General features: G+C 34.2%; 1 protein-coding gene across 50 annotated transcripts in view; it reads left to right on the top strand.

Annotated features, from left to right (window-relative positions):
- LOC140757584 (uncharacterized) overlaps positions 1-20,961 on the top strand; it is a 43,966-nt gene extending 23,005 nt beyond the window's left edge. Inside the window, exons 2-35 of one of the 50 annotated variants that reach the window (XM_073093357.1) lie at positions 3,271-3,282; positions 6,688-6,867; positions 8,430-8,564; positions 8,963-9,028; positions 9,296-9,394; positions 9,478-9,576; positions 9,665-9,763; positions 9,847-9,933; positions 10,015-10,086; positions 10,237-10,323; positions 10,477-10,563; positions 10,734-10,820; positions 10,996-11,082; positions 11,175-11,273; positions 11,543-11,641; positions 11,738-11,824; positions 12,027-12,125; positions 12,214-12,300; positions 13,052-13,138; positions 13,214-13,312; positions 13,405-13,503; positions 13,620-13,718; positions 13,805-13,903; positions 13,995-14,093; positions 14,180-14,266; positions 14,502-14,600; positions 14,700-14,786; positions 15,037-15,135; positions 15,391-15,456; positions 15,530-15,613; positions 15,683-15,796; positions 16,446-16,586; positions 19,015-19,208; positions 20,021-20,961. In XM_073093357.1, the coding sequence (XP_072949458.1) occupies positions 3,271-3,282; positions 6,688-6,867; positions 8,430-8,564; positions 8,963-9,028; positions 9,296-9,394; positions 9,478-9,576; positions 9,665-9,763; positions 9,847-9,933; positions 10,015-10,086; positions 10,237-10,323; positions 10,477-10,563; positions 10,734-10,820; positions 10,996-11,082; positions 11,175-11,273; positions 11,543-11,641; positions 11,738-11,824; positions 12,027-12,125; positions 12,214-12,300; positions 13,052-13,138; positions 13,214-13,312; positions 13,405-13,503; positions 13,620-13,718; positions 13,805-13,903; positions 13,995-14,093; positions 14,180-14,266; positions 14,502-14,600; positions 14,700-14,786; positions 15,037-15,135; positions 15,391-15,456; positions 15,530-15,613; positions 15,683-15,796; positions 16,446-16,586; positions 19,015-19,208; positions 20,021-20,110 (3,311 nt within the window). In that variant the 3' untranslated portion in view covers positions 20,111-20,961. Of the gene's footprint in view, positions 1-3,270; positions 3,283-6,687; positions 6,868-8,429; positions 8,565-8,962; positions 9,029-9,295; positions 9,395-9,477; positions 9,577-9,664; positions 9,764-9,846; positions 9,934-10,014; positions 10,114-10,236; positions 10,324-10,476; positions 10,564-10,733; positions 10,821-10,995; positions 11,083-11,174; positions 11,274-11,542; positions 11,642-11,737; positions 11,825-12,026; positions 12,126-12,213; positions 12,301-13,051; positions 13,139-13,213; positions 13,313-13,404; positions 13,504-13,619; positions 13,719-13,804; positions 13,904-13,994; positions 14,094-14,179; positions 14,267-14,501; positions 14,601-14,699; positions 14,787-15,036; positions 15,136-15,390; positions 15,457-15,529; positions 15,614-15,682; positions 15,797-16,445; positions 16,587-19,014; positions 19,209-20,020 lie in introns of all 50 variants that reach the window. The other 49 variants (XM_073093355.1, XM_073093356.1, XM_073093358.1 and 46 more) reach the window with 49 other exon arrangements.
- Positions 20,962-22,103: the final 1,142 nt, after the last annotated feature.

Genomic DNA, 22,103 nt, shown 5'->3' with positions numbered 1-22,103 from the left:
TGATTTATTCCAGTCTATCTTCATATTTTAAATAAGAAGACAATAGAAAAAATAATGCATTCCTTTGTGACGCAAATGCAATATCACGTCTTTGATACTTTTATTTGTCATATGAATGTCTTTTAACAATCACAACGCAAAGTTTGTTAACGTTATTTAAATAAACAACCGGATGAATCCTTTAGACGAGGATAAGAAACAAGATGACGCAAGTCATTGTTAAGGAAACTACCTCCTAGAGAATGACAATCTACGCAATTAAAATGATCATTCATCCTTATGGTATGCTGTACTTATAATTTTATCCCACAATGCGTCAAATGTACGTGTTTTGTGAAGCATTAATAAAACTTGATTATAAATCCCTCGACTCCAAGAAGAAGCTGATGATCTTCAAAGTAGAATACATTTATCCATAACATAGTTAAAACAATTCTAACCAAGAAAACTTTCAGGCAAAAAATAAAAAAAAACAGTTCATCTTTTTAGAAACTAAGATATCACAGACGGACGAAAAGATAAACATTCCTTTTGTGGGTCAAAAAGAGTTCTAAAAGTTCTAAAGTAATAAAATCATGATATAATTTATAATGGATAATTCTCTTAGAATAAGACCAAACAACAAAAGTAGTACCTACCCATGCAGCCTAGAATGCCTATTAATCATTGAAAGTGTTTTTTTGTTCCACATGGGATGATAATATCCTAACATAGGTTACATTTACTTGCGCAAAGCCGGTTTTTGCGTCGAGATGATTGTAAATGGAGGTCAGTCACAGGCGAAGGAACTAAATAGACTCCTCTTGGGTAGTCATATTTCATCGGATAAGTTTGCAAACTCTGTAGTATCTTTAAATGCTCTTTACTTGTTCACCAAACAAAATATATCAGTTTACCTATAAAGAGGCGGCTTCTTTTAGGCAACATATGAAGCAGTAAGAAAGTAAGTAAAATAATTTAAAAAAAAAAACAATAATCGCCTTTTTATATGGAATCATCAAACAAGCAGCTCATATTACATTTTACGACGTGACTGGCTAATGTCAGTAAAAATAATTTTTACATTAAGAGTCTGTTTTGTTACTTTATCAATGAGATCAGTAGTCTAAGACATACTTGTAGTTAACTAGTCTCCGGTTACGTTTAACCAACCTGCACAGATGGTGTACCTTACGACGCTAAACGATCTAGAACTACATTCTTGGATTGAATGATAACTCGGCTACTAGTATCCACTGAGATTGATAGGTGATTACGTCACCGATTTACGTTTTTTTCGGATGAGATCAGAATTCTATTCTGTAAGAATGTTTTATAATCTCGGAAGCGGAGTCCGTGGTAGAATATCGTATTCTCCACAAGCTAACAGCGCGAGTGGCGCCGCGCTTTCGAGTGTGGTAATTAGGTGAACTGTTTGTACAAAACCATCTTAAGGAGGAATGCCGGGGCCCTGGGCACTAAAGTATTCGGGGGGCCCCGAAAAGTAAAGTAATGGAAAGTATGGAAAGAAATGTACAGTGTAAAGACAGGATAGCTTATAAACTGAAACTGAATTGATATACGGCCTCCTACACTTTAGAATTCTTAATATTACTGTCAGTCTCAATTTGTAGGATTATAAGACAGATAACTTTAGTACCCATATGTGATGTAACCTTATTTATATACAATTGAAAACCGAATACCCACTGTATATTTCATTTTTTATGTCTACACGATAAATATGTGCTTGTTATTTGATCATATCGTTTCTATGAAAAGGCCATACATCATGAATTATTAGCTATTGAACTTGAATTGTAAAGTCTCGAAGCGAATGTATAAATCATATTTCAGAGTATTCCACCATTTTAGAATTACTGCCAAGTTCTAGTGCGTCGTTCCGCATGCTCCATAAATCGTTAGAAACATTTTGAAAATAGACCAAAACATTACTTTGCTCGTGCACGCATGTTTGGTTTACTTATAGCTATTTTTACGGAAGGTAGAAACGTTACTTAGAGCTATTTTAAGGGTAGAAATCTGCGTGGTACATCTTGGGTATCACCGCCACACATTTGACGATCTGCGTGACAAAGCGGTCACACTGTTCTGACGTGTAGGTTCCGGGTTCGATCCCCGGCCAGACAGAGATGATGAAGTTACATTTTTGGCCTGGGTCTGGGTGTTTGTGTAAAGTCTGTATGTGTGTCCATGGCACCCACGATATTGAAAAATAGTGTGGTAAGCAAAAATGCAACCTAAGTGTTTAATGAAACAAATATAGGTATACGAGGCGTTACAAGTTAGTCCTCATAAGAAGCATTATTGTATTTGGAGTCAAGTTACAGATATCTAAGGGTTTAGTATCCAATAAATAGTGCATTGCATGCCCTTTTGATGATTTCATCTCAAATTAAAATCATAATAAGTAAAGGTAGTACGCCTGCATCATAAGTATTACAATAGTGTGACATAGTTACATTAGATCATACATATCTTACTAAATGTTAAAAATAACTATAGGTAACAAAGTTAGAAAAGTTCTTCATCGCTAAACTTAGGATTATGACTCAATACATAACACTTTCGGAACTTACAAGGTCCAAAGTATTGAGGTCATGAGGCCGCACGTAATAATAGAGCTACCGAAATACTTTAGTGATACATGTAGACATTATGTACCTACTGAAACCGTCATACATATTAAACTATGAATTTTTAGATATAAATGTGTCGTTAATATATTACTGTACCACTGCTGGGCGTAGGCCTTTCAAAAATAGGGATTAGGTCATAGTTCTAGCGCACTGGCCAAGTACCAATTGGTAGACGTCACATATTTGAGAACTTTTTTTAAAATTTATCAGGCATGCATTTATTTCCTTCACGAAGTTTTCCTTCATTGTATGCAATTGATATTTAATTATTAGTACTCGAATTTTCCGAAAAAATCACAGGTGCCTGGGATTCGAACCTCGGAATCCCAGACTGAGAGACCGAATTTCATACCTATCACTGATCTTCGAGACTAAGTATTTAATACAATAAAATTTTTAAAAACCATGGTTTCTTAATGTTACAATAGATATTAAATTCATATAGATAAATGATTCCTTTAATATCCACTTGAAGAACAAAGCACGTTCACATTTAGCCTCATTCGCATGGAACTTTACTCTATCGTTACTTTACTATCGTCATTTATATAGATTTACAACCATTTTATAGATATCATGGAATGTTATAAGTTATAAATAATTCTGATCTCTGTTCCACGCCTGCCGATAGACAAGAACCTAGGTGAGTTCGCAATTTTAATATGTAGATAAACTGTATTTTCTTAGTTTTTTTTTTTTTTGTATAAAGTACCAAGTGACTAATAGGTACTTTATATTAATCACGATCTAGCCTAATTTATGACTAATGAGTAATTCTACGCTAACTTAAACTGCTAAATAATCTTATAATGAAGGCGGCGTCCTCTGACACAGCACTTCTTTGTTTTAACACATAAGGGAAGGGAAGGGTATTTTCTTAGTAACTTTATATTGTGTTGTATGACGAATGTTTTGTCACAATGTAATAAACAATAAAAAAAATACGTGTGAACATAATATGTATTTTTGTTCGTGATTCAACGTTATTATCGCGTATGAAGGCTAACTATTGTAAAGTATTTGAACCGTGTCATGTGGAAATTATTTCATCCTAACTGAAAAGAGACTATCTGATGCGCAACACAGTGGCACAAAGTTGTTCACTTTTGTATTGAGTACCTATAATTTTCCACCCAATTAATACCTTTTTAGTATTCAACGAATTTTAGAAGAATAGAAATTTGTCATATAAATGACAGTATCAATAAAAATATTGGCAAGATAGGGCCCGTTTACATAAGGTCGACCCGACAATTTTACCGTACGCTGACTGACAAATGTCAGTTTCACACTGAGCTACAAGACGGTTTTATTCACACGAGGTAAGACCCACAGATTGATAGTCACTATAATGTGAACACCAAAATTTGTCAGTCTATAAACGGTAAAACTGACCCGTCGACCTAACGTCATCGGGCCCATATAGTTATTTTTACGTTGTCATGTATCATCTGACAAATATACACATAGTAAGTATAGATAGAATATCTGATTATCATATATTAATAAATCTCCAGCGCTGTCATTATATGAACTTGTTTATGTTTCAATTACTTTGTAACGAATACCTATGTGCTCGATTACACATAAGCAATATCTTGTTGTTGTGTACATAGGACTTAAAGATAGGTCGACATGACCTACACTGTGTAGTATTTACTTTTCACATTAATCTTACGTCAATTTAAAGTATATTAAATGTGACAATAACACATCGTATTACAACAGGTAAAATATAAATTATTGTTTTTCTGTACGTGCTAATTGGAAATTAAACTGAAAAGATTTTATGACCAAGAATTCTCGTTCTTAAACATATTTAATTGCGTATACATACTTAACTTCGCTTTCTAATCTCTCTAAGTGTCTATGATATTTAAAATTAACTATTTTTAGTTTGTTTTTTTAACCTGAAACTGCTATCTGTCGCATCCTATACGCTATATCAGAAGAGAAATAAAATACAAACAGTCAAACCTACGTCCACTTGTAAAATTAAAGCAATCTATTTATAAACCATTCCTTTCCTCGTTTCTACCATAGCACTAAACAAATTGTCCATATAACGTTATGGTGTTCTAACGGCGCACCCACACCGACCAATGGGTGCCACACTGTCGCCACATAAATTGCCTATTATTTAACGCCATGCCACGACATATATAAAACATACAGCAAATTGTTTCATTACTCAAATGGATTTATATTAAAGATTTCTGTATATATCGGTAGGACCTAACTACGTGAGTACATATTTATACTATCTATACATATTTTCAATTTATTCGAAAATGAGTTTGCAGTTACGCTTAAATTTCATGAAATTGTAAAATTTCTGTATTTCTTATGTACTATTTCATTTTATTAAAAAAAATCTAAAAAGCTTCTAAATTTACTTAAATTTCACTTTTAACAGATTATGATCGGATATTATTTCTTTTGAGTTGATTCTTTAGGCATCTACTTAGTACTTACTATATCGGCATTTATGACCATATTATTATACAAAAATAAAACAATAATATGAATTCTGTAATACATAATGTATACGAATGATTTCTGAAAGAAGTATGAAATATACAAAGGTGTCTGAGGTGAAGGACACCTTGACCGGGCGAAGGTGAATCGATACTGCCACTTAGTACCTGCTGGATATGCGCACTTTATATAGGTTGCCTGAAATAAAAGTTTAAATATAATCGGCATAAAGGGTAAAGGTGGAAGAACTCATTTTTCGGCTGGGATGACACATCGTCGCTGTTTTTACCTTTAGCTGTGTAAAACGCTGTGATCTATTTGAAAGGTTTGGTAAGGTAGAGTAAGGCGCCCGAACTGAGTCCTAAGAGGAAGTGGTAGATCCCTTTGTGATTCGGCTCCGGCGGCACCACCGCCACACCTATTTCTGCCTAATAACAGCAGTGTTAAGCGCTGCTGTGTTCCGTTTTGAAGGGTGTGGTGAGGGAGACATACTTTTCCGAGGCATTACAGCTTACTCCTCAGGGGTAACGGCGCATCTGTGGCCGACCTCAGGTAGGAACACCTAATCCTATCTGGGGTTGATTATAGATGTCCATGGGCGGCAGTAGCCACTTACCATCAGGTGGACTGCGTGCTCGTCTGCTACTCCTATATTATAAAAAAAGAAGTAACATCTGTGGTTAACTTAAGATCTAATCTTATTTACAGTTGAATACAGATATATACAGACAGCGGTGAACATTTACCATACAACGAACAATATGTGGTATCGAGCCTTTAATTCAGTCTTTCAAATCATTAGATATTAGGAATAACAATATGGTTGGTATATACCAACCATATTTTTATGCCTCGTATAATACGATCGTCAGTAGTTCATATGGACTACCGACGATCAACAATACTCTTGGAAAATTACTACAAGAGTCACCAATTAAATATAAGCTTCGAAGCTATTTTTTATTAATTTTAATAGCCAATAATTGTCACCATCTAGATTTCTTTTAGCGTCTAATATCTACCCATTAGGGTTAATCACCATGAACTAGATAGTTCATATAGATGTTTAATTGATTAAATAGGTACCTAACAGTTATTTACTTCACAACTGGGTTTATGGAGGTCATTTGGAAGCAAACCGTTAAATATTCATCCGATACACATTTCAATTTCAAATATGAATATTACGGATGCTATTAATGGCGTTATTAAGTGTGTTTATGCCGAACATGAAATCGTCATTTAAGTCAGTAAATAAATACCTAGTTGAATATTGTTTTAGTTGTAAAGAGCAACACTATATTTGTTTATTTTAAGTTCTTATTAATATTGTGATTCATAGTTTCTTATTATGATTTGTAATCCTATGCTCTTTGCATATTGACCATCGACTACTTAAGTATGTTTCATCGACAAGGTAGTTTTTACTGTCTAGTCCATAGACTTTAATTCATAAATTAATAACAAATAACGGAGTAAAATATTCGTATAATTATAAATTATAAAGCGATTTAATATAAAATGACAACAGCCGTATAATTCTGGTGCTTATATCAAGTTATATTTGCAGGCGCTTTCCGAAGCATCGGCGAGAAGACCGCCTCCCTCTTCGACCGCAAGAAGAAGGATGCGGAGCAGCTCGCGCAGGAGAAGGCAGCTGAAGCCGCCCAGGTGGTCGAGGGCCAGGTGAAGAAGGCCGGCGAGATGATTAGCGGCGCCGAGAAGTCCGCTTCTGATGCTGCTAACACTGGTAACTATCACAGTACATCTCTAGTTTAAGTAATTTAGTAGTAACATGCAGTCGGTTACTGAAGCTGATTTAGGGACAAACTTTGTAGTATAATGTCTAAAAGTGTGTTGAAAACCTTGTGAAGTTATGGTTACGAGTAAGATTCTAAAAGTTGTAGAAGATTCACTCAATTACTGCTATTATGAAGTAAAAATAGGTATGGCAGTTGTGCCACCATGTTCAAACCACGAAGGGCTCCACTATATTTAACTTGCTACTGCAACAATTGGGTTTATATTTTGTTTGGAAAATTCGATAAAAATGCCTTAAGTTTCTTCAAGAACCAACCTAGAGTCGTGTTTGATCGACAAAGCAGATCCACCGTCGTGCCCCTGGGTAATATGTAATTGGCATTACGTTTTACGTTTTTTGTGTTCAAATTTTCCCAGATCTAATTTAGAATACCGGTTGCACAGCTTTTTGGAGTAAATGGGTTTGTTCAGAACTTGCTTGACCGCTCCGGATGTTTGGAAAGATGGCAATAGATAGCGACGCGATAGGAATTGTTTATGGTCCAATTTTGCCCAATAATTATAGAAATTGTGTGAATATACCTTTGAAATTTTTTACATTGGACATCTTTTCTTTAAAGATCTTTTGTTCGCCTTCGATAGCTCTGCTGTGATACCTATTTATGTCTTAATAGTAACCAGAACAGAGCATTGCAATAGCTGCATTCTAGTTTGAAGGATGTGGGAAGGTAGAAAGATTATCCTTTTTGCTTGACACGGAAACGTGGGAGGCAACATCTTTACCACCAGTTACCGGGATTTTTTGATACTGTTGATATTTAATTTTACGTGGATTTAGGTACCTACTAAACAAAATGTTAATGACATCGATATGATTAAAATATTATTATATTTAAGGTGTATTTCCTCTTCAAGCTGTAATTCATCTGTAACATTAAAATCGACTCAATTTGGAAACCATAACTAGGTATACTTACAAGCATCAACATGTTCTTTAACTTTATTTGAAGAAATGAAATATGTGGAAAGATCTTACAAGTATGTCCTTACATACATTACTTATTTTAAATTTGACAACATTTACATAGATAAAACCTGACGTACCTACACAAGTAAAACCCATTAGGCGCCCATTAGGTACATATGCCGTACCCATTAGACAGAGTATTCGAGGATAAAAAGTGTTCCCTGTAATTCATGAGTTCCTAATCATAATATTAGAAGAGACATCCACTCACCACTCTCCACTACTGTCTATCATCAGTAAACGATGCATTGCAAAACATAATCAATTTTACAATGTAACTTTTTGTTTTTATCTACTAAATCTAGTAAGTCTACATATATTAAGTAAATGATACGAGTAGTCCTCCTCCGCATTCCATAATGGAAGCATACGATATATACGATAATATTGCACAATAGTGCCTTTGGAAATTAGCAGGAACTAATTAAGTGTTGTTACTGCCCAAACATTTAAGCAGTTTAATTCCCAAAAAAACCGCACTTCAAGCCCATGCGAATAATTCACGTAATGGTATTTTGCTCCAGCTGCTGACGCCAAGAAGTCCGCCATCGACGCGCTGGACCAGGAGCTGTCGAAGGTGTCGCTCGCAGCCGGCGAAGCTAAGGACGCCGCCAACAGGGCAGTGGCTGACGGCAAGAAGGTCGTTGACACCACCAAAGGTACTTGACCATATATCTTCCCAAACTTCGTCGTTGAGACCAGACGGTGAATATGATGATTTTTTGGATTTTTCCGCGAATGGCTGAAAAATAGGAAGTAAAAGATAGGTACAAGTAGGACAATATATTTCATGATTTTTGTCTTTTAGACCTTAACCATAAGTGCATAACAACATATTATGTCTAACAGAGGATACGCAAGGTATGATTTATATAGATTAGGTTAGTTTAGGTTAGAGCATCACATTCGAATTCTCTTATAGCTATTTCATATGCACTTAGCGTATATTTCAGTTTTTTTTGTGTTTAATTTTCATCTTAATTTATTTCCCGCAATTTTGCCGCTGCTTTTTAACATTTTGTTTTCGTTTCTGTTTATTTTGCTTTTGCGAATACAGACACAATCGCGACCACCGCGGAAAACACGAAGAAAGCTGCTGAGGCTGCGTACAACACAGCTAAAGGTAAGCTGCATCGCTAGACATTGCACGTTACTCCTGTATATTTTGAAAATGGTCTAATATTGTAGATAGCTTATAATTATATCTTCACGTACGTGGATACGGCGCACAGATATGGGTATTGAAAATGATAAACATAACATAACACATTTATATTGACAAAAGTGCATGTAATATGTAACATTTCACTTTACTCTACTTTATTTCACTATTCATTACACTCAGTAGATAGGTTAAGTTAACTTATGGGCATATGTATGTTTTTTGTAGACACAGTATCGAATGTAGTGCAAAGTACTGTAGATACGACACAAAAAACTGCACAATCCGCGCTTGAGACCGGCAAGTCATATGCTACGAGTGCTAAAGGTAATATCGTTATATCTAATTGTTATATTTGGGTACATAGATAATGACAAACTGCTGAATTTTGAACATTTTTTATATTGTAGACACAGTAGCAAGCACTATTCAAAGCACAGTAGATACGACACAAAAGACAGCTCAATCCGCTTTTGATACTGGGAAATCATATGCCACAGGTGCCAAAGGTAAATATTTAGTGATACACTTATAATATATCTAATATCTTTTTCTTGTATTCATTACGGCGTACGTAAATACCTATTTATTTTGTAGATACTGTAGCTAGCACCATTCAAAACACAGCTGCTGCTACCCAAAAAACTGCTCAGTCTGCACTTGAAACCGGTAAATCATATGCCACGAGCGCTAAAGGTATTAAAAACTAAATAAAAATTGTCTTCAATTACTTAATTTCCTAAGGAACATATTTGTAATGGAATATATCTTTTATATAGATACAGTAGCGAGCTCCATAGACACAACTCAAAAAACAGCTCAATCCGCTTTTGAAACCGGAAAATCATACGCTACAGGCGCAAAAGGTATTGAATGGAACACAGTTACTATTCTATGCATTTATGTACTTAAATGGAATATTTTATGAAATTTATTTATTTTATTAGATTCAGTTGCCGGCACATTTCAAAGTGCAGTAGATACTACAAAAAGCACCGCTCAGACTGTTGCCGATACCGGTAAATCGTATGCCGCAAGCGCTAAAGGTAGCGATAATAAAATTAACACAAATTCAAATTAATTGATTTATTAAAAATATACATACACAATAAAATAACTACGTACGACTATATCAAAAAATTCATACACTTTTTTACCCTTCAATATAGATACGTTAGCAAGCACGGTAGACAATACGCAAAAAGTAGCTCAGTCGGCATTTGATACAAGCAAATCGTATGCCACATCTGCTAAAGGTAACAAACTAGTAAAAAAGCATATTGATCATTACGTTTTTGTTATTATCTAATCTAAAAGCAAGCAATTTAATCTTAAAATCAGTATCGTATAATATGAATACAATTTTAAGCAATGTTTTTTTATGATTTATGCGTATGCTTCATTTGTAGACACTGTAGCGAGCACAGTAGATAATACTCAAAAAGCAGCTCAGTCTGCATTCGATACAAGCAAATCTTATGCCTTCTCTGCTAAAGGTAATATAACACTATGTAAATTATTATTTTATACATTTATCATTGTACCTTTAAGTATCACATACTTCCAATCACAAACACATTTCACTAAAATTAGTTTCATAAAATCAACAATAGAAAAATAAATGCGTATTCTATATTCAACATTCTCACTTATGTTTTATTTGTAGATACTGTAGCAAGCACAGTAGATAGTACGCAAAAAGCAGCTCAGTCTGCATTCGATACTAGCAAATCTTATGCCTTCTCTGCTAAAGGTAATATAGCACCATGTAACTCATATTTTCTTATTCTTTTATCATTGTACCAATAGGTGTCCCATACATCCAATCACAAAAACATCTCATTAGAATTAGTTTCATAAACTCATCAGTGGAGCGATAAAAAGCGACTTTTTATTTAAAAAAAACAACACTTATGTTTTATTTGTAGATACTGTAGCGAGCACAGTAGACAGTACCCAAAAAGCAGCACAATCTGCATTCGATGCTAGCAAATCCTATGCCACTTCTGCTAAAGGTAATAAACGTAGAGCACTGCACATATGATTAAGTCTGTTTTTTTATTATTTTTCTTTCTATTTATTTATTTATGTCTTCCATGTCATGTAGATTCGGTCGCAAGCACACTCCATAGTACTGTAGAAGGAACCAAAAATGCGGCTAATACTGCCGCTGAGACCACAAAAACATATGTTGATTCGGCGAAAGGTATAAAAAAATTCAGTGATTAGCTTTTGTGTTTTGAAAGTAACTGTGTTTGTGATTGTAAATAAAAGCATTACCAATTACACTTTGTCAACAGACACATCTAGTTCATGTGTAGAACGATCAGTAAATCAGTTCGATTGCATTCTTAGACAAAGTAATTTGATGCGTTATCTCATTGAATGTCAATAGTTTCTTTGTTGTGCTTTTTGTTTTCGTTGTGTGATCTGTAATTAATTCTGTGCACGTTTTTGTTTTGCTAACTGTTTTAGATACAGCACAAAATACATTCCAATCGGCGTTGGATTGCTCAAAAAGTTATGCGACTTCCGCTTTTGATATTGGAAAGAGCTATTTAGATAGCGCTAAAGGTATTTGTGCTATTCGTGTTTTGTTTATTTCACATTTTTTAAGCTTCAATTAAAAGCTATTTATTTTTTTGGTTACGTTATTTTCCACTTTTGTAGATACTGTATCAACGACAGTAGATAACACAAAGAAAGCCGCTCAAAGCACTATTGACACTGGAAAATGTTACGTGGATTCTGCTAAAGGTAAATTAAATAGTAATCGCACAATAACACTAAATTGAATCTCTCATATCGTATAAATATGGATATTTTAGTGCAAATATGATTGCCAAAACATATTTTAATTTACATGCTATGTAATGTTTTATTTTTTTTATTTTTGCATATTAATCGATTTCATTTCAAAAGCTTTTTATCAATTATTTTTTAATTTGTTTTGCTTTAGATACCGTAGTATCGACTGTTAACACTACCGTTGATACAACTAAAAATGTGGCAGCATCCGCTGTCGATAAAGGCACAACTTTGATTGGAACGGCCAAAGGTATATTTATCAAAAATACATATAAATATAACCAGAAAAATGATTGAAAATCTCAAAATGTTATCAACATTATTTCTCCGTTTTTTAGATTCAGTAGCAAGCACAGTAGACACTACCAAAAAGGTCGCTGCGTCCGCAGTTGATACTGGCATGTCGTATGTTGGAACAGCTAAAGGTAGTTTACTAAAAAATATTTAAAGCTGTGATCATCTGCAATTATCATCTATTGAAAATCAAATAATGGTTAAATCCTATGCATTGTAGAAGTGTAAAGGGAGAAAACAATTTAAAGGAGCACACGGACACGAAAGAGAAATTATAAATCTGATATTATTTGTATTTAAATGTATCAAGCTGTAGGTCGTGTTATGTATAATATAGCCAATATTCTTATCAATAACCAACGGTTGACTAGTTCACGATAGGATTTCTCGGTCTATCGCTCTTATGGCAACATTGTTAATATGTATATGTATGGATATCGGGTTCTTATGGATAATTTACTCCGTGTGTACAAAACGTAATTCTCGAGGCGTCGGACTTTTTGTATGATAAATTATTTGTACAATTAGGTACTTATACTGTGCAAAGCACCGTTTAGATTGACTACATCCACTGTACCATGTACCATCCACATAGTATAGAAAGATGAATAGATTTAAATAAATTCATGATTCGGAGAAATCACATAATTCATATCATCTACCATTCGAATGGCTAATGTATTTCATATAAAGAAATTGCGTTATTTTAATAGCAATACAAGAAGTAACACTAACGTCTTGTTATTTTTTATTGTGATCAATTTACAATTTAAATGTATGCATATACAAAGGCATTTATAGTCGATTATCATTCCTTCGATATTTCATAAATCTTTATTTTCTTGCATATTTCATTTATTTATTTATTATACATTCTTGTAGATACTGTAGCAAGCACATTTGATACCACAAAAAATGTAGCGGCATCAGCTGTTGATAAGGGTATATCATTTGTTGGCAGTGCTAAAGGTAGCTTTTTAATTTTATTTTGATTTCAATTAATTTTGCTAATGCACAATTATTTATCGCATACCGTTATTGTAGATACCGTAGCGAACACAGTTTCCTCAACTGTAGATACCACTAAAAATGTAGCGGCTTCTGCTGTTGACAAGGGCTCGTCCCTTATAGGAAGTGCAAAGGGTAAGTCGAGCAATGAAATATACACACACTGAAACTTAAATCGAAGCTCAGTATTTTTTGTGAAAGTTTTACGTTTTATTAATTTATTGTAGATGCTGTAGCAAACACTGTACTTACTACTGTAGATACAACCAAAAATGTAGCAGCTTCGGCCGTAGAAAAGGGCACTACATTTGTAGGCAGCGCTAAAGGTATAACTTAATATTGATACCAACATTTATACACATTTCATTCATTATAATAATGTGTCTAAAGTAATTTTTGTCACAATTTATTATTTGTTGACCGCTATCACCCTCATTTGTAGATGCTGTAGCAAACACTGTACACACTACTGTAGATACAACCAAAAATGTGGCAGCTTCAGCCGTAGAAAAGGGCACTACACTTGTAGGCAGCGCTAAAGGTATAACACAATGTATAATGTATACACTTCGAATAAAGCATAAATTTTTACAATTTAATAACACCTTTCAATCGAAATTATTGTAGATGCTGTAGCAAACACTGTACACACTACTGTAGACACAACCAAAAATGTAGCAGCTTCCGCCGTAGAAAAGGGCACTACACTTGTAGGCAGCGCTAAAGGTATAACACAATGTATAATGTATTTTAATAAACTTCGAATAAAGCATGAAATTTTACAATTTATGACACCTTTCAATCGAAATTATTGTAGATGCTGTAGCAAACACTGTACACACTACTGTAGATACAACTAAAAATGTAGCAGCTTCCGCTGTAGAAAAGGGATCTTCACTTGTAGGCAGCGCTAAAGGTATCAATCCCATTTTATTTTTTATCCATTTTTTTCACCAACTACTCCTATAGCCTTATATTCGTATTATTTTGCACTTATTGTAGATGCTGTAGTTAGTACTGTAGATACAACGAAAAATGTAGCAGCTTCTGCTGTTGAAAAAGGCACTGCTTTTGTAGGAACCGCTAAAGGTAAAAAACTGGCTTTTACTGTTTATACCTTTATCAAAGCTAAATCATCCGAGCTCGATAAAGGAAAACCAAGTCTTGCATACGCTTGGACGCCTTCTGATTTTTATCAAAGTATTGTCATAGAAGGTTTTATAAAAGTTGCATAAATATATTATCTATAAAATCAGATTTAGCGGTTCTTTTTGCCATCCAGCCAATATTGTGTTTGATGTTTTGTTTTCCTGTCTGTTTGTAGATACATTAGCAAATACAATGCATAGCACAGTAGAAACCACAAAAAATGTAGCTTCCACAGCTATGGATAAGAGCGCAAGTCTGGTAGGAACCGCAAAAGGTAAAGATGCTAAAGACTTAGATGCATAAAAGACACATGCTTTTATATTTATCTATATATTTATGTGATTTTTGGCCCTATATATATTATTTCCCGTAGATACTGTAGCGAGCACGTTAGACACAACTAAGAACGTCGCAGCCTCAGCAGTAGATAAGGGAATGACTTTCGTTGGTAGTGCCAAAGGTACAGTTAAATTGATTATGATGCAGAATCAACGATAATGTTAAACTAACAAACGCTTACGCTGTTGCGTGTCCTTGCAATACATAAAGGCAACGACTAACTTAAAACAAACCTTGTGATTAATACCGACATTATGTCTGCCTTAAAAGTTTCACATTTAGTTCTGTAGGTAGTTCTATAAAAATATCTCATACAAAGCTTCTTTCACTGGCTTGTTGTTATTCGTTTCACATATATATTGTGATTGTAGATACGGTAGCGAGTTCCGTACAAAGTACAGTAGACACAACAAAGTCGTTAGCTGGTACTGTTGTTAATAAAGGTACTTCCTTCGTCGCCGGCGCTAAAGGTATTGTGTTCATTGTTTTCAAAGTTGTATTTCTCTTGAACTTTTGTTTTTGAATGACTCTTACAATAGACAATTGTCTATCGCTTATACCCAAGGACGGATCGATTTGTTTTACTGTTAATAATTTATTTCAGTCTTATGTTAATAATGTAAGTTGCATGCTGCAAGTTTGCCTGTTAGTATAGAATGAGATGGTCGCATGTGGCGCTGATTATTTTTCTTTCTGCTTAATATTTCTTTTCAAATCTATTGTAGACGAAATAACAACCTCGGTGTCGGGCACGGAAGCTGCTACTGAGGATATTGTAGAAGATGCTAAAGGTATTTCTTAATAACATTTCTCCTATGGTGTACTGTCTATTCTTGATCTTTACACTCTATCTTTCGATCACAGAATCTTTTAACAACGGAATTGAAACTATGGAAACAAGCGAATTTTTGATTCAGACAGGTGGTGGTATTTACGATGATTTTACAGGTAATGTTTCTTTGATTTGAAATGAGAGTGTAGCAAGTTTCTTCTTCGTAAAAGATAATATGTTTATAGGTATGATTCAAAGCCACTTCGATGGGGCCAAAGACTCATCTCTGTTTACATTTGACGATACTGAGAAAACAGACGATGAAGATGATGATGATTATGATGATGAAGATCTGAGCGGTATAGATTATTGTTGATTTAAGAGTGATGGCTTTTGTCATTGAAAACAATAATTATATAACATTTAAAAGGCTGTGGTAGATATCGAGATTAATAAAATATATTTTGAAACTGACTTGCGTGATCGTGTGCCCTTAACAATTGAAGTGAGCTTTTGAAGTTAGCTTTAGGGAATTTTCGAACCTTATTTGATAAGATTCTGTTTCATATAATATCCTTGAAGACGGATTGACAATTATCAAGAGCTTGCGAAACTAATTCGTGTGTATGTCATGTTAATGATTTTTATATAGCCCAAAAATATTATATGTGTCTAGATATCGCGTAACAATTAAGAAAAATTAAATATTTTAATTTTAATTAGTGTCTTAATGAACATTAATGGAATATGATTATGTGAGAATTATATGAACTTGACTCAATTAACATGTAATCCAAACACCTTCGATACAGGGAACTCTACGATCTCATTTACTACATATATCTCGGGCACTCAATGTGTCAGAAACTAAGAAATATAATATTTTGACAGAGACTGTGTCTACGCGGCCTTGTTACGGTAGACAAGGGCAAACACACTCGAGTATCTAGACAATATAATATCATTGACGGAAGGTACTCTCCGATCTGATGATAATTTCTTCCACAGACTCGATCAACGCGACGGTGGACACTACCAAGAAGGCGGCGGAGGACGCTAAGGAGAAGGCCAGGGTCGCGGCCGAGGCGGCCAAGGAGGAGGCCAGGAAGGCCGCTGAGGCTGCTAAGGAAGAAGCTAAGCGAGCTGCCAGTAAGTTTCATTCCACAGGATATATCTACGACATACTAATTGCTGACAGGTGACTTAAAACCCTTTCTTGGTTACTACGGGGACGCCACAGCTACATCTATTTCTACTTTTGTCTATTACAACAATGGTAAACGCTACCTAACAGAAGAACATACACATTTATTTATGACCGTAGACAAGGAAGCATATATTTTTATTAAATAAAGGATCATTTACAAAAATAACACGTTTAGCGAAAGGTCAGAATAAAATATTCTCGAGATTATGCGCGTCAAACGGTGTTAACGTTTTACTTTTCTCTGTATCACGAAATAAGGCAAATAAACTCACTCATAGATAGAATAGAATAGTAGAAGAAAGTGTAAATTTTATAACATTAAAATGGAAAGTTTATTTAGCTACTTTATCAATCTGTATATATAATAAGGATGTTTGTGTATCTCGGCCGGTGTTGCGTTCGCGGTGTGGATTACGCGGCTAACCGCCCGCTGTTTGCGCGTCATGTTTGTATTTAAAATAGATATTTGTACGATTGGGCAAATACTATGGAGGTTTGGTGTTTGGATATCAGACTTTTCAAATAGGATGTTTGTTAGTAGGTAGTGCAAGGAGAGACTAATGTGATTTTTGCTTGAAATTCTGCGTTAAAACCAGGCAACGGTGTTTTTGATGTTATGGGCGTATTAGAAATTAAACAGTTGCTTTAAGGGTGAAGAGTTATGCAAAAAAAACTTTTAATTCCCACTCAGCCATTCTAAAAGAAAATCCGTGCCCATCTGTAAGACAATAATAGATTGATAAGCCGTTAATACTGTAGTGTAACTACATATAAGTCTTTAACAGAGATTACAACCATGTAATATGTAGAGAAAGAAGTACATAGGGTGCAGGTTGTATTACATTGCGTTTAATTTGCATAAACCTACACATTAATCATGGTATTAATAATTGCATAAAGATGTAATAGTAAATAAATCAAATAAATGTATTTGTAATCCTTCTATTAGTCGACTAGCCGTAAGGTTTGTATAGAAAGGCAAATTTGTCGTAATTTGTACCTACCATGTACGTCCATAGAATTTGTACATAGTATAATTACACAAGAAAACTCTGCTGACGGCATCTTGTACTTGATCTCTTTATCACCTCCAACAAATAACTGTAACTTTTCTAAAGTAACATAGTTTATATTAAAAAACTAAAAATATGTACCTATCTCCTATGTAGGATCGATTAGAGAGAAAATAGGATGTAATCTGTCATACTATCGTTCGCTACGGTCAAACTATTTGGTACTTATCTAAAAATATCTAGCGGAAGTGTGTACAGTTAGCTATTCAAATATTTGAATGTAGATAGGTGAACCGTTTTTATTGCCTCTGTATTTTATTATGATAGTAAAAATGGTAAAATTATATCCACTTAATACAGATGAAATAAAGCTACAAGAACTTATATTATTATATATCAATGGTAAACATGCAGATTACAGATAATAAATATGTAAAGATACGGCTATAATAGGAATACGAATGGTCAAATTACTCTTATTATATGAATAGTTTTTTTGTACCTTTGAACAACATATTATTATTGTGTGTCCTGGCCCCGAATACTTACAGATTTACTTTACTTATTACTCATTATTACTATTTATTTAGATTAGCCCTTTGCCAGCAAGTCATTATTGGAAAGGTGACTTTCTCTCATTCTAGGCGGCGCCACCTAACAGATCCAAAAATATCCTACCTTTGAAAGTAAAATCAATTATAGACTTACAAAAATTACATTTCAGTGCATTCAGAGAATTATCATCAGCAACCCATTACTGTCCCACTTCTGGGCACGGGTCCCCTCTCAGAATGAGAAGGATTAGGCTATAATCCACCACGCTAGCCAAGTGCGAATTGTTACACTTCACATACCTTTAAAAACTTTTTTTTAAGAATTCCCAGGTATGCTCACTATGTTTTCCTTCACCGTTTAAGCAAGTGATAATTAACTTATACGCACATAACTTTGAAAAAATCAGAGGCCTGGGATTACAACCTCGGACCCATCGATCAAGAGGCCGCGTTTCTTAACTACTAGGCGATCACTGCTTAGAATTCAGAGAATATGATATACTAGCCGACCCGGCAAACTTTGTACCGCCTCAAAATCTATTTATCAAATATATTTCATACAAAATATAACCTATGTTACTCGTGGATAATGTAGCTTTCGAATGGTGAAACAATTTTTAAAATCGGTCCAGTAGTTTTTGAGCCTATTAATTACAATCAAACAAACAAACTAAGTTTTCCTCTTTATAATATTATATTATTATATAAGAACACAGTAAAACCTATACACACATACTGTATATGTCAGTCTATTGACATCGTCGATACGCATAAGCTCACATTAACCATACGATCTGCCACAGCCGCAGCGATGGAGGAGTCGAAGCGCGCCGCGGAGAAGGCGGCGGCGGACGCGAGCAGCGCCGTGGCGGGCGCGGTGGACGGCGCGCTGACCCGCGCGGAGAGCGCCGCCGACCAGGGGCTCAAGAACGCCGGGCAGGTCGTCGACGCCAAGATCAAGGACGCTGACAAGTTCTTGAGCGAGAAGCGGGATGCGGTGAGTATACATGAAGATGGTAGAACCCTCTGAGGTTCTGCCTCATAACTGCAGTATTAAACGCTACTGTATTCTGCTTTGGAAGGCGTGTAAGTAAGATATAGGTATCCGAGACTTCTAGCTTAGTCCTCAGGGGTAGCGCCGCATCTGTGGCCGACCTCAGGTAGGAATAAGTAATCCTACTTGGGGTTGATTACGGAAGTCCATGAGCGACAGTAGCCACTTACCATCGGATGGACTGCATGTTCGTCTGCTACTCCCATATTTTAAAAAAAATGAACCATTGACATGAACATTTGTGGCGTAGATGTTACATAAGTTTTGGGAAGATGTTACAAGTAGATGCAGCAAAGATGTTATACATTTTTAGCGAAAATGTGACATATGTCAAGCAAATGATACATAAATTTACCATAGTGATTATGCAATGTCTAGCAAAGATTATAAAGTTTAGTAAAGATTACACTTATATAGCGAAGATGTTTTATATGTTTAACAAAAATGTTACATAGGTTTGGCAAATATGTTATTCGTGTGCAGCAAAAGATTGTATACATGTTAATGCTATTTGATAGCGCAAGCAATACACATGAAGTGTGTAGAAATTTTATTGCAGTTTTAAAAGTTATGTATAGTCCGCGTAAAACTGCTAGTCCGCTCTGAATGTAGAAATGAATCGCGTCGCCATAGCAAATTGTATGACTACCTGCTCGGAACAACTTCAGAGCGGACTGTTTGGCGATATCTATATTTTACATTTTTGTTAAAAATAAGTATATGAAAATTAAATATTATTTATGAAATATTTCCAGCTGGTATCTGGTTTCTCGACGGCGGCGCACGACGGCGCCGAGGGCGCGGCCGGGCTGCTCAGCAAGGGGCTCGCCGCCTTCCCCAAGTAGACCGCACCCCACACCACCCGCTCCCTCTACCCACACGCATACGCGAATCATCCGGGAAATTCACAGGATGCACTATTTTACAATATGCATTTACATAATGTATAATAAAAATATCTATAATAAAATTTTGTATAGTTTGGCTAAAATTGACAGATTTAACAATTCACAACTAAATTTTTAAGTTTTAGTTATGAATAGTTGTATCAAATCGCAATAATGACATGATCATACCATAATATGTCTTTGAGCATATCTGCATTTCATTTATAGACCTTAGCCAAACTATAATAAAAATATATTGAGGAATATAATATGATGACAAATATATGAAACGCATAAAATATTTTTAATAAATATAGATATATGTATTGTAATATAATATGGTTCCTGAATTTAACATAAATAATCGCAAACTGTTGATTTCCCAAAACATCCCTAATTTAATTCATTTAGTTTTACCGTATATTATTATATTTACTGGTACAACTATGAATAGGTTAATTATTATACTTTAAGTCAGCTGATTCATTTTGTTGTTGTATCCGACATGTTAGATAAGCATTTTACATGTACAATTTGAGGAGAATTCAATTTATTAACATTTTCATTTATTTTAAGTCACAAAATTGTAATCTCATTTCTACCCTCCTATTGTTTAGTTGTAAATAATGTAAGTTATTTTAAGTCTATCGATGTTATGTTGCATTTGGTATGCATTTCCGCATTAGAATTGCTTGGCTTAAACCGTCCATGGATGCCTTTGATTGTAAAAAAATAGACTCCAGCTACTGCTCAATAGTTCTTTACGCGACAACTTGCAATGCACGTGATACAGACTAAATAAAAGATGATATATAAAATATGTTCATAAAAATAGTAAAACTGCTTAGCAGTATATATTTTATAGTATGTATATTAAATAATCTGCAAATTTTATAAGAATATGTTTGATTGTTATAATATATTAATTATTATAATATATTAACTATATATTGGTTGCAAACTGAAGATGTTTATAATATAAAAAACATAGATGTATGAAAAGCACAAATTTATTTAAATATTTCTGTTTTATTGCATTGACGACGATTGCACAAATTGTTATATTTATAGTTATATTCTCATTTATTATGATTTTATATTTATAATGTTTGTAACATTTGTAAGCTTGCCTTACCTTACCTTGAGTAATTTTGACCCTAAATGTTAATTATATTCGTGAAATTTCAACAATTAATGAATAGATGTTTTATGTGACGTTGTTTAAAATTCTGTGGCATGTATGTTGTTTTAATAAACGCATTACCATCCGAATTGGGCTATTTATTATTACTAACTTTAATAAACCCAATCTTAGCATTAATACATTACGTTATAGGGTATACCCATAAAATATACATATTAAAAATACATATGAAGACGCGTAGCAAGCATTTACAGTAAATTTTCAGTACTAAATAAAGCGATATATTTTAAGAAACTATTAAGATTACAATATAAATAAATACCAACAACAGTAGGCTTACATTAATAAAGCGATTAATTATATCGTGTTCCGATCCGATAAATAAATTTATTAATAAACGAAAATTGATATTATTGTGGTTATTTTATAATCATAAAGTAAATTGTATGATTCACTATACAATTATTATTAAGGAAAATAAAATGAATGTAGACCATTCCAAGTTAAGTGAATTTAATATTATTCCGGTCTTCTGAAGAAAAATCATTTGATAGACCCTTTCAACGAACCTAATAAATATAGACTATGATGAGACAAATATTTCGCTCGGTATTTTAAACATGATTTTATTAGCTTGTTCAATTCAAAGTTGATAACACTGTTAGTTAGGAGTTACAGGTTAGTTTGAAGTACCCTTAATTATTACACCCTAAATATTCTTGTATTGCCATACTTTAATAAATCAATTCTGCTAAAACTAAACGCTAAATGGATTTCGTTATTTATAGTCTGTGAATATTTGAACAA

Source organism: Epargyreus clarus, unplaced genomic scaffold, assembly GCF_041222505.1.
Source record: "Epargyreus clarus isolate Ecla_fem2 unplaced genomic scaffold, WU_Ecla_fem_2.2 ptg000004l, whole genome shotgun sequence".
NCBI classification, from domain to species: domain Eukaryota; kingdom Metazoa; phylum Arthropoda; class Insecta; order Lepidoptera; family Hesperiidae; genus Epargyreus; species Epargyreus clarus.
The sequence above is the reverse complement of the archived record's forward strand: the minus strand, read 5'-3'. Positions and strand labels throughout refer to the sequence as shown.